This window comes from Arachis duranensis, chromosome 10 (genome assembly GCF_000817695.3).
Source record: "Arachis duranensis cultivar V14167 chromosome 10, aradu.V14167.gnm2.J7QH, whole genome shotgun sequence".
Taxonomy (NCBI): Eukaryota; Viridiplantae; Streptophyta; class Magnoliopsida; order Fabales; family Fabaceae; genus Arachis; species Arachis duranensis.
The window spans coordinates 5,222,991-5,236,419 of record NC_029781.3 but is presented as its reverse complement, the minus strand read 5'-3'; the positions used below and the strand labels follow the sequence as shown (position 1 = coordinate 5,236,419).

At 32.3% G+C, this 13,429-nt stretch overlaps 3 protein-coding genes across 3 annotated transcripts; 2 read left to right on the top strand and 1 right to left on the bottom strand.

The window, feature by feature from the left end:
* The first annotated feature begins 1,342 nt into the window (after window positions 1-1,342).
* On the top strand, window positions 1,343-2,278 carry LOC110277051 (uncharacterized). The gene is made up of 4 exons (XM_021134269.2): window positions 1,343-1,371; window positions 1,561-1,641; window positions 1,744-1,904; window positions 2,133-2,278. Exons 2-4 carry the CDS (start codon window positions 1,608-1,610, stop codon window positions 2,229-2,231), a joined length of 294 nt encoding a protein of 97 aa, XP_020989928.1. The 5' UTR covers window positions 1,343-1,371; window positions 1,561-1,607; the 3' UTR covers window positions 2,232-2,278.
* A 2,325-nt stretch (window positions 2,279-4,603) lies between these two features.
* Window positions 4,604-6,646, top strand: LOC107468637 (uncharacterized). Its single transcript, XM_016087958.3, has 5 exons — window positions 4,604-4,756; window positions 5,447-5,494; window positions 5,682-5,768; window positions 5,871-6,043; window positions 6,286-6,646. Exons 1-5 carry the CDS (start codon window positions 4,735-4,737, stop codon window positions 6,382-6,384), a joined length of 429 nt encoding a protein of 142 aa, XP_015943444.1. The 5' UTR covers window positions 4,604-4,734; the 3' UTR covers window positions 6,385-6,646.
* Window positions 6,647-9,998: 3,352 nt separating this feature from the next.
* LOC107468739 (gamma-glutamyl peptidase 5) lies at window positions 9,999-12,865 on the bottom strand. The gene is made up of 3 exons (XM_016088095.3): window positions 12,452-12,865; window positions 10,730-10,870; window positions 9,999-10,541 (listed from the first exon to the last, which is right to left on the bottom strand). Exons 1-3 carry the CDS (start codon window positions 12,770-12,772, stop codon window positions 10,272-10,274), a joined length of 732 nt encoding a protein of 243 aa, XP_015943581.1. The 5' UTR covers window positions 12,773-12,865; the 3' UTR covers window positions 9,999-10,271.
* Between the last annotated feature and the right edge of the window lie 564 nt (window positions 12,866-13,429).

Sequence of the window (13,429 nt, the reverse complement as noted above, 5' to 3'; positions counted from 1 at the left end):
AAAATAAAATTTTTAAAAAAAATTATAATTATATATATATATTTGATAAATTTTTTAAAAATTAATTCTAATAACTATATATTAATTATTTTTATAAAATAAAAAAAATTATTTAAAATTCGACCCTTTTATATTAAATTTTTTGGTCCATCCTCGGTCACCTGTAGAGTCCAGTAATGGATTGGACTAAGACCCACTACATTTCATCCTCTATGAATCCAACAAAAACCCAATAAAAATGTAGATATAGAAGTACAAGTCGGGAAAAAAATTGTATAAAACAAAAGAGAGTCAGAAAACATGTAAACCAAAACCGCCTGTTTGGCTGCTTCTTCTCCAAGCAAGGGAAATTAAAAAAGCTTATCTATTGTTACTAGACTACTACTGAGTACGTGGAGAACACGTAAATAGCTCCGAAACCCACGAATCCGGAATTGACACGTATCCCTCGAACCGCGACCGCCTCGACAAATGTGGCTATAAATTAAACGCTGAAGGTTTATTGACATTTTTTTATTTTTAATATTGGATTAACAATGATGTTTTTTTAAAATGTGATCTAATGTGATATATTTTTAAAATATGGGATGATTTAATGTACGGAGTACAAATCGGATCGTCTAATTTTTAAGAGGTATAGAAATCGGACAGTCCGATTTTTAGGTACACAAATCGGACCGTCTAATTTTGTATTCGGACCGTTTGATTTGTGTTGAAAAAATAAAAAAAATTTGGAGTACACAAATCGTGGATCTGATTTGTGTACTCCAACTTTTTAAAATTTTTTCAACACAAATCGGTGGATCTGATTTGTGTACTCCCATAGTTTTAAAAAACACAGAAAATCAGCATGTTAAAGTATAACACCTATTTTACTACCATATCAAAATTTTTTAGCCGTTTATTGAGGGTTTTGTGATCTCTTTAGATTTGCATTTTCGCAACAACCTCTCACCTCAGCATATTCCATATTCCCTTTCGCTTCTTCACTGTCTTTGCCCTAACAACCAATCATGCCTCGCCCAGCTCCGGTGTTAAGCTCCTCCATTTCTAATCTCTCCTTGTTTACATTGTTGTAGAATGCTGGTCCACGGTGCATATTTGTTTTAGAAACGGGGTTATCCAGTGCCATTAGGAGAAAAAAGCGATAACCGTGAAATTATTACTGTTATAGGACCCTAACCCCTAAACCTTAATATATAATAGAAGAAATCTTACTGCTTAACAATAATATGATAATTTGATTATATAATATTCATATTCTCACAACATATAAGTAAACCTTTTATGTCAATGATATTGAGTTATTGACTATATCTGCAGGAAGATCTGTTTGCCTAGCTCCACGTACAGCTCCACGTCCTGCTCCAGGTATGGATGAATGTGATATAGTAATAGGCTAGGCTATGTTAGAGTTTAAGTAGTCTTAAAATATGAAATCTGTTCTGTATCTTCTTATGAAAGTACATGTAGTGAATATTGATGAAATTTATGTCTTCTGCAAGAAATTGATATCGAATTTATTCTGCTGACTTGCCTTCCATTGCTGTTTTCTTGCAGTTCACCAAGCTCCTCCTCCTGCTCCTGCTCAGAGCGGTGGTGGATCTATGCTTGGGGGTATTGGATCTACAATAGCCCATGGTATGCTACATAAGATCACCTTCCATTATTATATTTAATCCGTCAAAACAAATTTCATACTCCATAGTTGCTACATTTGATAAACTCCACTGTCTTTTGTAGGAATGGGTTTGGGCACTGGAAGTGCTGTGGCACATAGGGCTATGGATGCAATCATGGGACCGCAAACAATTGATGTCGTTGGGAAAGATGCTGCTGCTGCCCCTGTACCTCCCGCTAATAGTATGGATGCATGCAACATTCAGTCAGAGGCATTTCAGGATGTATGTGTACATTTGTTTTATACCTAGTTTCGTCGTCTTCGATTAATGTTTCTTCAAGGCTAAAACCAGCCATAAAAGTTGCATACTTTACAGCACTATGCCGCCCAAATGGATCTAAAAAGCAAAATTGTGTTTTTTGATTGTGCTGTTTTTTACTTGCAAGTTTAGATGTGTCATGTGAAATGTGATAATATTACTTGACAATAAATGTTATTGATTTCCTTGCAGTGCATCAACAGCTATGGAAGCGATATTAGCAGGTGCCAGTTTTACATGGACATGCTTGCAGAATGCAGAAAGAACAATGGTGCCCCAATGAGTGCTTGAACGTCCTCTTCATATGCTTTTCCCTGCAATGGGGAATAATAGCTTTCAAAACTACTAGTGTGGGACCTTCAAATGTTTTTTTTTTTCGCGACATGGGACCATTCAATTTGAAAAAAATTATATTAAAATTATATTTTTTAATTTTTTTTTAAATAAACAAATTTAAAAGTACTAATTGGACCTTCAATTTGTATTTTGTTTCTCTCTTTAAACGAATTGAATCATTCAATTTGATTAATATAAAATTATACAAAATAACGTCATATAATCATATCAAAGAAAAACACTTACACTTTCAATAAATACCGTATTGCAGATATTTAATCAAAATTAAAAAAATTAGCCGAAATATTATGATTCAAGGAAATATAAGCCACATAGCAAGTACATAAAACAAAAGTGAACTTAGTCGGATTATTGGTTTATTAATTTAATAATACTTATTTTTTAATTTTATTTTTATATTAAAGTAACTATTTTTAATTTTAATAACTAACTAATTAATTTATATTTATTATATTATTATATATTATATGTATTTATTAAAAAATAATATTACTAAATATTATATAATAAAAAAATATTTATATTATAATTAACTAATTGATCTGTTTTGTTTTTACATATTTAATTACATTTTTATTAATGATGATGAATAATAAAAAATAAAATTAATTTAAATATAATAGAATATAAAATCAAAATAACATTTAAAAAAATTAATGTACATTTTTACTATATAATCAATAATTACTATTTAAAACAAAAACGAACAACTAATTTAGTTGTAAGGATAGCACCAAAGAGTAAAGAGAGCACGTAGGCACAAAAAAATTAAGTTCGGATTACAATTTTATTAATTTTAGAATTTTCATTCGAATGGTTTTGTTAAACTGAATTTCATTAATTTTAGATCGTTTTTACCGATTTTGATTGATTCTTATCCTTAAACAATTAAAAAATTGGACGGGATCGGTTAAAAAATCGGCTCATCAATTTTTTGGTCGAATTGGTCAAATTCGATCTGATTCTTATAAATATGATTTGCTGAATAGGTTTATGACTTTGTGCCCAAATATAAAGAAGGACACAAATTATGTGGGAGAACACCACAATGCAAAAAGGATCTTCTAAGAATAAAGAAAAAAATATTTGTACACCAAAGAAAAAAAAAACAAATCAAATTTAAAGGAAGGAAATCAAAATTAATATATATTTTTTATAGGTAATTAATTTAATGATTAATTTTTAATATACAGCTAATATGATTAATAAATACTTTTTTAGGTCAACAACAGAAACCAAAAATAAAATCCAAGATTACTAAAGCATTATTGTAGACTCCAGCTATGGATTGGGCTAAGGTCTACATTTCACCCTCTATGAATTCAAAAACCCCCCTGCTTCTTCTCCAAGCAAGAGAAATTAAAAAAGCTTATCGATCACTGATGAGGGAGAGCAGTTACCACCCACAGCTTTGCGACGACCTACCACTGATACCCGCAATCACACAATTGAAACAGAGAGGATGGATCGAGGTGGGGGCACCGAGAGACTTACTTCTCCGCCAAAGACTTGGCTAAAAGGGAGCTGCGGAGCGGAGAACACGAACACAATTGCTGGAGCTTCGCGGCGGAACCATCACCAGGAGCTTCACCGAGTGGCGTCCGCGGAGAGGTTCGTTTACGGAAGAACACAAAGGGATATAGTGCGGATGCGGGCTGAGGACAACAATGAGGAAGAAAGATCTCGGCTTCAGATCCATGCATCAAGTATTCGGCCTTCTGAGGGAGCCTCCCGCGACAATGGCAAAGCTCTAATAGATTGAAGTCGAAGAAGATTACCTCTAGCATTTTTTTTGAAATATTGGGAGACAGAGAGGGAGAAGTTGAGACTCAGTATTATGTTTATTGTATCAGAAAGAGATTAGTATTAAAATTTTTGTCTTTGTACTTTCAAAAAGGTAGAAATACAGGAGGAGGCTAAAATTTTTAGAGAGAAAAATTAAAATTTTAATAACATTTTATACTTAAAATATATTTATTTATTTTAATTTTATTCTTTATATAAATTAAATTAGAGTTTTATTTTTGTTTCAATTTCTGTCTCTTATTTTGCATCAAGTAGAATACTGAAATTTATTCTAATCTCTATTTTTAAATTTTTGTCTCTCAATCTCAGTCTTTCGATCTCTTTCTTGGTATCTCTATCAAGGATCGGGCACCAAGGGAGTCGGGTCATGGGAAGAATTTTGGTTCTGGTACTAGCCTACTACAGAGTACATGGAGAACACGTCAACAGCTCCGAAACCCACGAATCCGGAATTGACACGTATCCCTCTTACCGCAACCGCCTCCACAAATGTGGCTATAAATCAAACGCTGAAGGGTTATTAAGGGTTTTGTTATCTTCTCTTAGATTTTCATTTCCGCAACGGCCTCTCACCTCAGCATATTCCATATTCCCTTTCGCTTCTTCACCGTCTTTGCCCTAACAACCAATCATGCCTCGCCGCAGCTCCGGTGGTAAGCTCCTCCATTTCTAATCTCTCTGTTTACATTGTTTATGCATTCTTGCTCCCAGATCTGTTATTTATTTATTTATTTTTGTATTTTTATTCAGTTCTATGCTCTTTATTTTGTTATTATTTCGAGTATGCAATTTTCTTGTTTAACTCCCTTTGTTTAATTGTTCACGGAAGTTAGAAACTCTAGGCCTAGATTGTTTGACCTAGCTATCTTGTGATTTTACAATGAATTTTGTTTCGCCTCTTACACTTCATGGCAAATATTGGTTAGGGATTTCTAGTTTTTTTTTTTAATGAAATAAAAATAAAAGGAAAGATGACTTAATTAATCACCTGTTTTGTGAAGTTGTTATCGTTTCTATTAATTGTTGTGTTTGGTGAAGCATGAATAAATTTATAGGGATTTTGTCATGGTGCTTTTGAACGGAGAATACTATGAGTGTTTATTAGTATCTCTGGTTCTATCTAGATAACATTTGTTTTTCATCACTTAAGAGTTTCCGAAGCTATGATTATGCCCATAGGTTTACCTGCTTTGGTTTCCATGACTTTGATGACCTCTGTTGTAGAATGCTGGTCCACGGTGTATATTTGTTATATATAATTTGATTATATAACATTCATATTCTCACAAGAAATAAATAAACCTTTTATGTCAATGATATTGAGTTATTGATTATATCTGCAGGAAGATCTGCTCGCCCAGCTCCACGTGCAGCTCCACGTCCTGCTCCAGGTATGGATGAATGTGATATAGAATAGGCTAGGCTAAGTTCGAGTTTCAATAGTCTTAAAATATGAAATCTGTTCTGTATCTTATGAAAGTACATGTAATGAATATTTTGATGAAATTTATGTCTTCTGCAAGAAATTGATATCGAATTTATTCTGCTGACTTGCCTTCCATTGCTGTTTTCTTGCAGTTCACCAAGCTCCTGCTCCTGCTCCTGCTCCTGCTCAGAGCGGTGGTGGATCTATGCTTGGAGGTATTGGATCTACAATAGCCCAAGGTATGCTACATAAGATCACCTTCCATTATTATATTTAATCTGTCAAAACAAATTTCATACTCCATAGTTGCTACATTTGATACACTCCACTGTCTTTTGTAGGAATGGCTTTTGGCACTGGAAGTGGTGTGGCACATAGGGCTGTGGATGCAATCATGGGACCCCGAACAATTGAAGTCGTTGGGAATGATGCTGCTGCTGCTGCTGCTGCTGCCCCTGTACCTACCGCTAATAGTATGGATGCATGCAACATTCACTCAAAGGCATTCCAGGATGTATGTGTACATTTGTTTTATACCTAGTTGCGTCGTCTTCTGTTTGAAAACATTCATTAACATTTCTTCAAAGCTAAAACCAGTCATAAAAATGGCATAATTTTCAGAACTATGCCGCCCAAATGGATCTAAAAAGCAAAATTATGTCTTTTGCTTGTGCTGTTTTTTACTTGCAAGTTTAGATGTGTCGTGTGAAATGTGATAATATTACTTGACGCTAAATGTTATTGATTTCCTTGCAGTGCATCAACAGCTATGGAAGCGATATTAGCAAGTGCCAGTTTTACATGGACATGCTTGCAGAATGCAGAAAGAACTCTGGTGCCCCAATGAGTGCTTGAACGTCCTCTTCATATGCTTTTCCCTGCAATGGAGAATAGCTTTGAGTTTGTATAAGTGCTCTAATATGTTTCGTTTTTCGAACTGCATGTGGTTTATTAAGTATATTCTTCATCAAATAATCCTAGTTGAAACTTAGACCTTCCCAAAGTGGTATGAAACCAGTATTCATTTCTACTTGATTTCATATAGCTACATCTTGGTGACTTGGTCGGAAATTTTACCTGGACTACAATTTTTATGGTTTCATTGATGATTGGTTCATGCTGCCCATGTTTCTTGAGATACGGATCCTTGTTATGGTGCTGCCATAATTTGAAATTCTTAGTGATGGTACTAAAACATAGGGCTTTCTTTCAGCAAGGTTTGTTTTTGAATTAAAACCTCTTCCGAGGAGTTGATCCACTTCACGATTTTCTTAGCTAATAATTCATAAGCAATCTTCTCTGTTCATGGGGGGATATTATATGAATTAGGGATAAAAGTTTTAACTCCTAGAAAATCATAGATTATAAAATATAAATATAAGCAACGCTGTCTCTTATTTTTTTTTATTTTTCTTATGGGATATACAAGTATGGGTGTGCATGGTTCAGTGTTTTCACGGACTTGACTCAACTCCTTTTTCACATAACAAACTGGTGCATATATAAGCTCTCACAACATTGCTTTGTGCCCCTTGTAATTTTCATAACTACTGGCTTTGTGCCCCTTTTTAACTTTTTTTGGTATATATAAGCAACGCTGATAGTATCCTGTTTTGCCTTTAAGCAAGGACGTGAAAACAATATGTTCTGGTATTTCGAAAATAGATTTTTTCCATTTTCTCTCTCAAATGAAATTTGATTCTATATTATTCAATTCTATTTAAATATTGTATGGTGAGAGATTATGTTTTATAATAATTTAAAGAAAAAATTAAGAGGATTTATCTCGTTAATAAAAAATATCAAAACCTCAGAGAACCCTCGAGTAGTCAAGTGTATCGTGTGATTGTGGTGTGGTGTGTGTGATATGTTCCAAAAAAAAAAAAAATCTGTTATCTGATTTTAGCCTGCATATCTTACATATCAAGCTACCATGATTTCCAACTTCGAACTAATCCACCAAACTCACCACGAATCGATTACAGTAGAAACTAAATACAAATTAAGCTACATTTGAATTTGATGAGAGAACTGGCCAATGGTGAGACCAGGTTATTGACATTTCCAGCCTCAAATAAGCAACCAAGAATATCCAATTGGTTTGCTAAGAGCTTAACCTTCCCAAGCATGAGGACAAGGGGAAATTAATGGAACCTTTCAATTGGAAATTGGTTTGCTATTATTGATCCTATATTTTTATAGGACCATGCCAAGAAAGGAATAAACAAAGAAAAAAAGTGGATAATATATTAATATTACTTGATTAAAAATTCATTTTCATAAAGAAATGACAACAGCAATCTTCCCTTGTAGCCAAAATTATTGGTGCCGTCAAAGTTTCCACTCGAGCCCTTTGAGCAGCAACACTATTGTTTGCATTATTGTATAATTTCCTTGTGGAATTATAACTCCTTTTTCTCTAAATTATTGATCATTGATAATTGATTGGAATTCTTTACGGATGTACTATGTGAGCGCCAAAGTAAGTGCAATAATAATAGAACTTTATTTTTCTTTTTCCCAACAAGGATAAGATCTATTCACTTCGACTTTTTCTTATCTTTTTTTAATAATTTCGCTTCATTTTCCCACCAACTTTTCGTTATGAAATGAAATGTCAATGCTTCACAATGCTCAGTATTCTTTAATAATAATAATAATGCTCAGTGATGTGGAAATACATGTTTTATTTGCCTTGATTTTTATAATCCAAGACTCCAGCCACATTATACTACTGCTTAGAATTTTCTACAGTTTCGTATTGGTGCTTCTTGCAGCTTTCCTTTTTCCCTTAAGGGAATATAAGTAAAGGCTCAAAAGTTTGAATATGTGTCCCAAGAATTTGTAATTCCATTGGCATAATATGTTTCCATATTCAATGAAATAGCTTGACGAGTCGACGTTTTTCTTTTTTCCTGACTTTGCTTTTCTGGTTTTCTGCTTTCATTTTTATATGGTCTTCCAATACTTGCTCGTTCATTATTCGGTGTAATAAGTTGCAATATAAGACAGACTCCACTACACTTTTGGCTATTTTGGAAACTAGCTCTGAAGATGATTTTCCTCTTTAATTATTAGTTTTCCTTTCAGAGAATAACGTCTATGAAAATATACTTTATAGTATACTCAAAAAACTCTCTCTATATATATAATTTTATTACTCTGTTCAATTAAGTTCCTAGATTTTTTTTTCAATTAAATTTTTATATGGCTTTTAACTTTGTAATTAGATCCTTTCTAGTATAAAAATTTTTAAAATTAACTGAATATTTGTTCGTAAATTGAAGATATTTATAATTAAAAATCTAATTAGATTTTTTATCACATGTTTTTTGAAAAAAAAAATATTTTATTAATTTTAACAATTTTGATATGAGAATGACTTAATTACAAAATTAAAAGTCAATCCAATTAAAAAAACAATTCCGCTACGTTACCAATAGCATTTTTGCCAACTTCTGCCAACTCTTATTTATAAATTATAAGAGTGTTTAATGAAAGTATCTTTGTAGATGTGTCTAATAAAAATGCTCTTTTTATGGCTGTGTTTAATAGAAGTATTTTTATAAATATATTTTCTCGATGTGTCTCTTTATATATATATTTAAAATATAATAATTAATTATTATTAGCAATAAGTTAACAGATAATATGTTGGTACCTTATACTTTTCCTTAAAAAAATATAAAAATTTAGTTACAAATTTAATAAAATTATAAAAATCGACCAGTAATTAAAAAAAAAAACAATATATATTCTCCTTCCATTATATCCACTCATTTTTCCCTCCTCAACAGACAACAGCAATATATATGTAGCCTTAGTATAGAAAAGCTTAGCATGTTTGACGAGCCTAAAGGGCTTCTTACTTTTCTGAAAAAGTAAATAAATAACAATTAAAGTGCTTTAATTTCTAAACTACATAAATAATTTAACACACGAGTACACATTTTCAGGGGCATCATTTTCATCCACACATAGATCTTTCGCAAGTTACTCGTAGTGTAAGTAGGTCAAAGTTCATATGTATATTTAAACAGCCATATCAATCTTTTAATAATTGCCTTGATAAGATACCAAAGCTTTTTATTTGTAACTGGAAATTTGGAAAGTCAATTCTCAACATCTTCAAAAAGTTTGAATCAGCAACTTGAGGACTTTGATTAAGCTTCTTGTTTGACAGTGTATCTACAAATATTTTTAAATTTAACTAATTTGTGTTCTAATAATATTTTTGAATTTAACTAACTTTTATTTGTAATAATTTTAACATATGTCCTTTAAGATATATAATAACTAAACCCTTAATAAACACAAAATAAATACATTAAAAATTTAATTTTACCTCATTTTTTATGAATTTTTTTAAAATTATTGATAACTTTAACTTGGGCTCTTAAGACATCCGTTAGCTAAATTCTTGAAATTATTAAAAGTGTGAGTATTAATCTGGATGTGAAGAATTAATAGATGAAAAGATGCACATGGTATTAGCATAGGAAATTAATTTGTCTAAGGCAAGTTGGCCATTTGGTTTCTTAAGACAAATTAGAGAAAATTCGCCACAAATCATAATCATACCAAGTGTCACACACAATACAATTGCTACCTTTCATTCTTCCACATAGATTACTACTTAATTAACTAAATATCACATCTTAGTTCTTAATTCTATTTACACAGAACTACTTTATTTATTTATTTTGCTCTGTTTCACATGTTATATATATATATAGGTTGGGTTACAATGGACCCTTAAGAAAACTAACACAGATTCTTTTCCATGAGTCCTTATCTGGCTCCCACATTGCAACCTTAAGCCTTGACTCCATAGCAAAATCTTGGTGGATATAATTGTGTTGAGTAAGACGGTCAATGAGATGAAAAAGAATGTCTTTTGTGTATTCAGGATGCCCTTGAATTCCCATTATATGATCTCCATATCTAAACATTTCAATTCCTGTCTTTTCTGACCATGCTATCACCTCTGCTTTTGGAGGCAACTCCCATATCTACCATTCATTCAACATTCCAAATCAGTCCTATTTAGTAGCAGAGGGTTATTTACGTAAAAATATCTTCGTATGAAGATGATATTACGAACCGTTAAATAATTCAATTAAATATATCAAATTATTTAACAATTCAGCATCTTTATATGAAGACGTCACAACAGAGAAAAAGAGAGTTCGTCACAAACCTCATCACGATGGCATTCAATTATAGAGAGCTTTGATGGAAGCTTGAGAGATGAAGATGATGACAAGTTTACGGTTCTGATACCAATGTCCCAACCGGATGGAGAGCGACACACTTTCCCTCCCAATGCACGACCAAGTATCTGATCAAACCATGATTGATTCATTAGGAAAATGTTAATTCAAATGCAAGACAAAAACAAAGAAAAATTATTGGTTAATTCATTGTATCAACCGACCATTGCCAACACAAATGTGAATTATACTTAAAAGAAGCATGTGAAAATCCAACAAATCACGCGTAATAACACTAATCATTACTCATAAACGAAAGTGAAATGCAAATAAAGCACGTGTCATTGGGTTGGCATATGTCTTCTTAGTTCATACGAAAACAACTTTACCTTTTTTTTCATAATTTGGCTAAGATCAGTATGCATCAGCATCTAACAACTTTCGGTGTTAAAAATAATAAGCCAAAACAAATTTATCAGTAGAATGATAATCTTCTAATTTCCTTTTCATAATCTGTTGGACCATTAATTTCCTCTTGTTTTAGAATCTTTCTCTGTAGCATTGATTTTTCCCTTTATCCAAACAAAGGCAGACCACAAATTAACAAGCGGTATGGTGAGTAGTAATAATACCAATGAACAGGACCACATCGAAAAGGAAATTGGAACTAAATTATAGTAGACATTCCAATAAAGATTTTATAATTGTTTTGGTGTGAAAATTTTTTTGACTCTTGGATAATAAATTATGAAATTAAATTTTGATGTTATAAAAATGTTTTTATTTAAAGTGTAGTGAAATAAATAAATTACACTTTTAGTTAAAATCTTCATTTGGTAGCTACCAAAAATTATTTGAAAAAGGTGAAAATTCAGGTGAAGTAGACTTCACATGAAGTTGATATTTAAGAGTCGTTAAATGAAAATTTAGTCAAATTAGTAAAATCATCTAATAGTTTTCGAATATGAAAATTTAGTCAAATCAGTCAAATTATCCAACGGTTTTCGAGTATCAACTTCACGTAAAGTGGACTGCACTTGAGTTCTACCTTTCAAAAATTCCAAAATAGAATCTCAACAAATTTTCCATGTGAAGATTGGAATGACACAGATTCCTACTGAGGGGACCAACCAATGGGACAACACAATTCCTAATCCACAATAACCCTTCTCATCATTCCCATATATATTCTTAAATCTACCCTAGGATGACATCACGTGTTTTATTCCCATGCTTAAATTCACTGTAAAATGGACTAAACACTATTCTAATTCGCGGGTATCCAATCAGAATGAATTATTAACCGGACCACCTGACCCAGAAAGGATATCTAGCAACTTGATCCGTCCAACTCACACTTTTAATATATAAAAGCATGTTCATATAAATATAGATTTACAATTCAGGTACAGTTGGATTAAGAGATCGATTTAGGGTGTATTTAGAATTTGATCAGGAGTTTAAACCTGCGAACAAAGTTAAGAAATAAGATAGAACCTAAACCGAATCTATTACTAGTCCTAATCTTATTCAATTCCTCTCCACATTCATATATTCAATTATCCATTAACACTGTAACAAAAATATTTTTTTTTATATCTATTATGTGAATGATTATTTAACATAATATATGTGATAACCAAAATTAAATTCATTGCAAAATCATAGAATTTAAAAAATCGAGTGCATATCGTAAGATTGATAGTTACCTGGTGACCAAAGCAAATGCCAAGAACCTTCTTGTTGATGGAGTTAAGTTTTTGAAGGAGGTTAAGGAGTTGATGGATCCAAGGGTCATTGCCATGTGCGTCGTTGCAACTGCCAGTGATCACGAATCCGTTATATAATGCCAGCTCATCATCATCGGGAAACTCACCACGCGCCACCCTGTACACGTCCCACCTTTCACCTTCCTCCGCCAGCATTCTCACAAAAACCCCAAAATACCCTCCGTACTTCTTCCTCACCAACTCTGAATCCTCCGCGCACAGCAACACCCCAAACCTCTTCTTCTCCATCTCTTGCTCCATTCTCTCTTCTCTCTGCTAATGATTAAGCAAAGGAAGCAAAAAGAGAGAAGAGAGAAGGTTGGGTATAACAGGTGTTGTGAGCTTGCGGGTAATGGCAACGTTCGAAGAATGTTGCGTTTTTTTTTATAAAGGTTGATGCTATGAAAATGGCCACGTTTTTCTACGTTAATTACGATATTGTCACCGTTCTGGTTTCATTAAAAAATAAATAAAATGCGATGGCATTAAACAGATTTTTGGTTTGCATTTACCGAAAATAAACGGGAATGTGGTCGTGAAAATGGGGAAGGGAGTAAAACCTGGCATGTTCTTAAAAGTGGCACGGATCAGTTCTTCCATGCTTGAATGTTACAACTTATAAGGGTATACCTGGAACCAAATTTTTTTACCAGAATTTCAAACCTATTTTTAAGGTTTTGACTCTCAATATTTTGTGTCCCGTTCAAACAATATAATATATTATATTATCTCTGACATAATAAAATTTAACTTTAAAATAAAAGAATACTACGATGTTTACATCTTTTGTCTTACAAGCAGTCTTAAATGTATACTAACATATCATCATCATTAGCTATAATTTGTATTAATCACTTTGTGTCTATATTATATATTACAGATTATATATATGTTTCTAAAACCTGAAAAACAAAGATT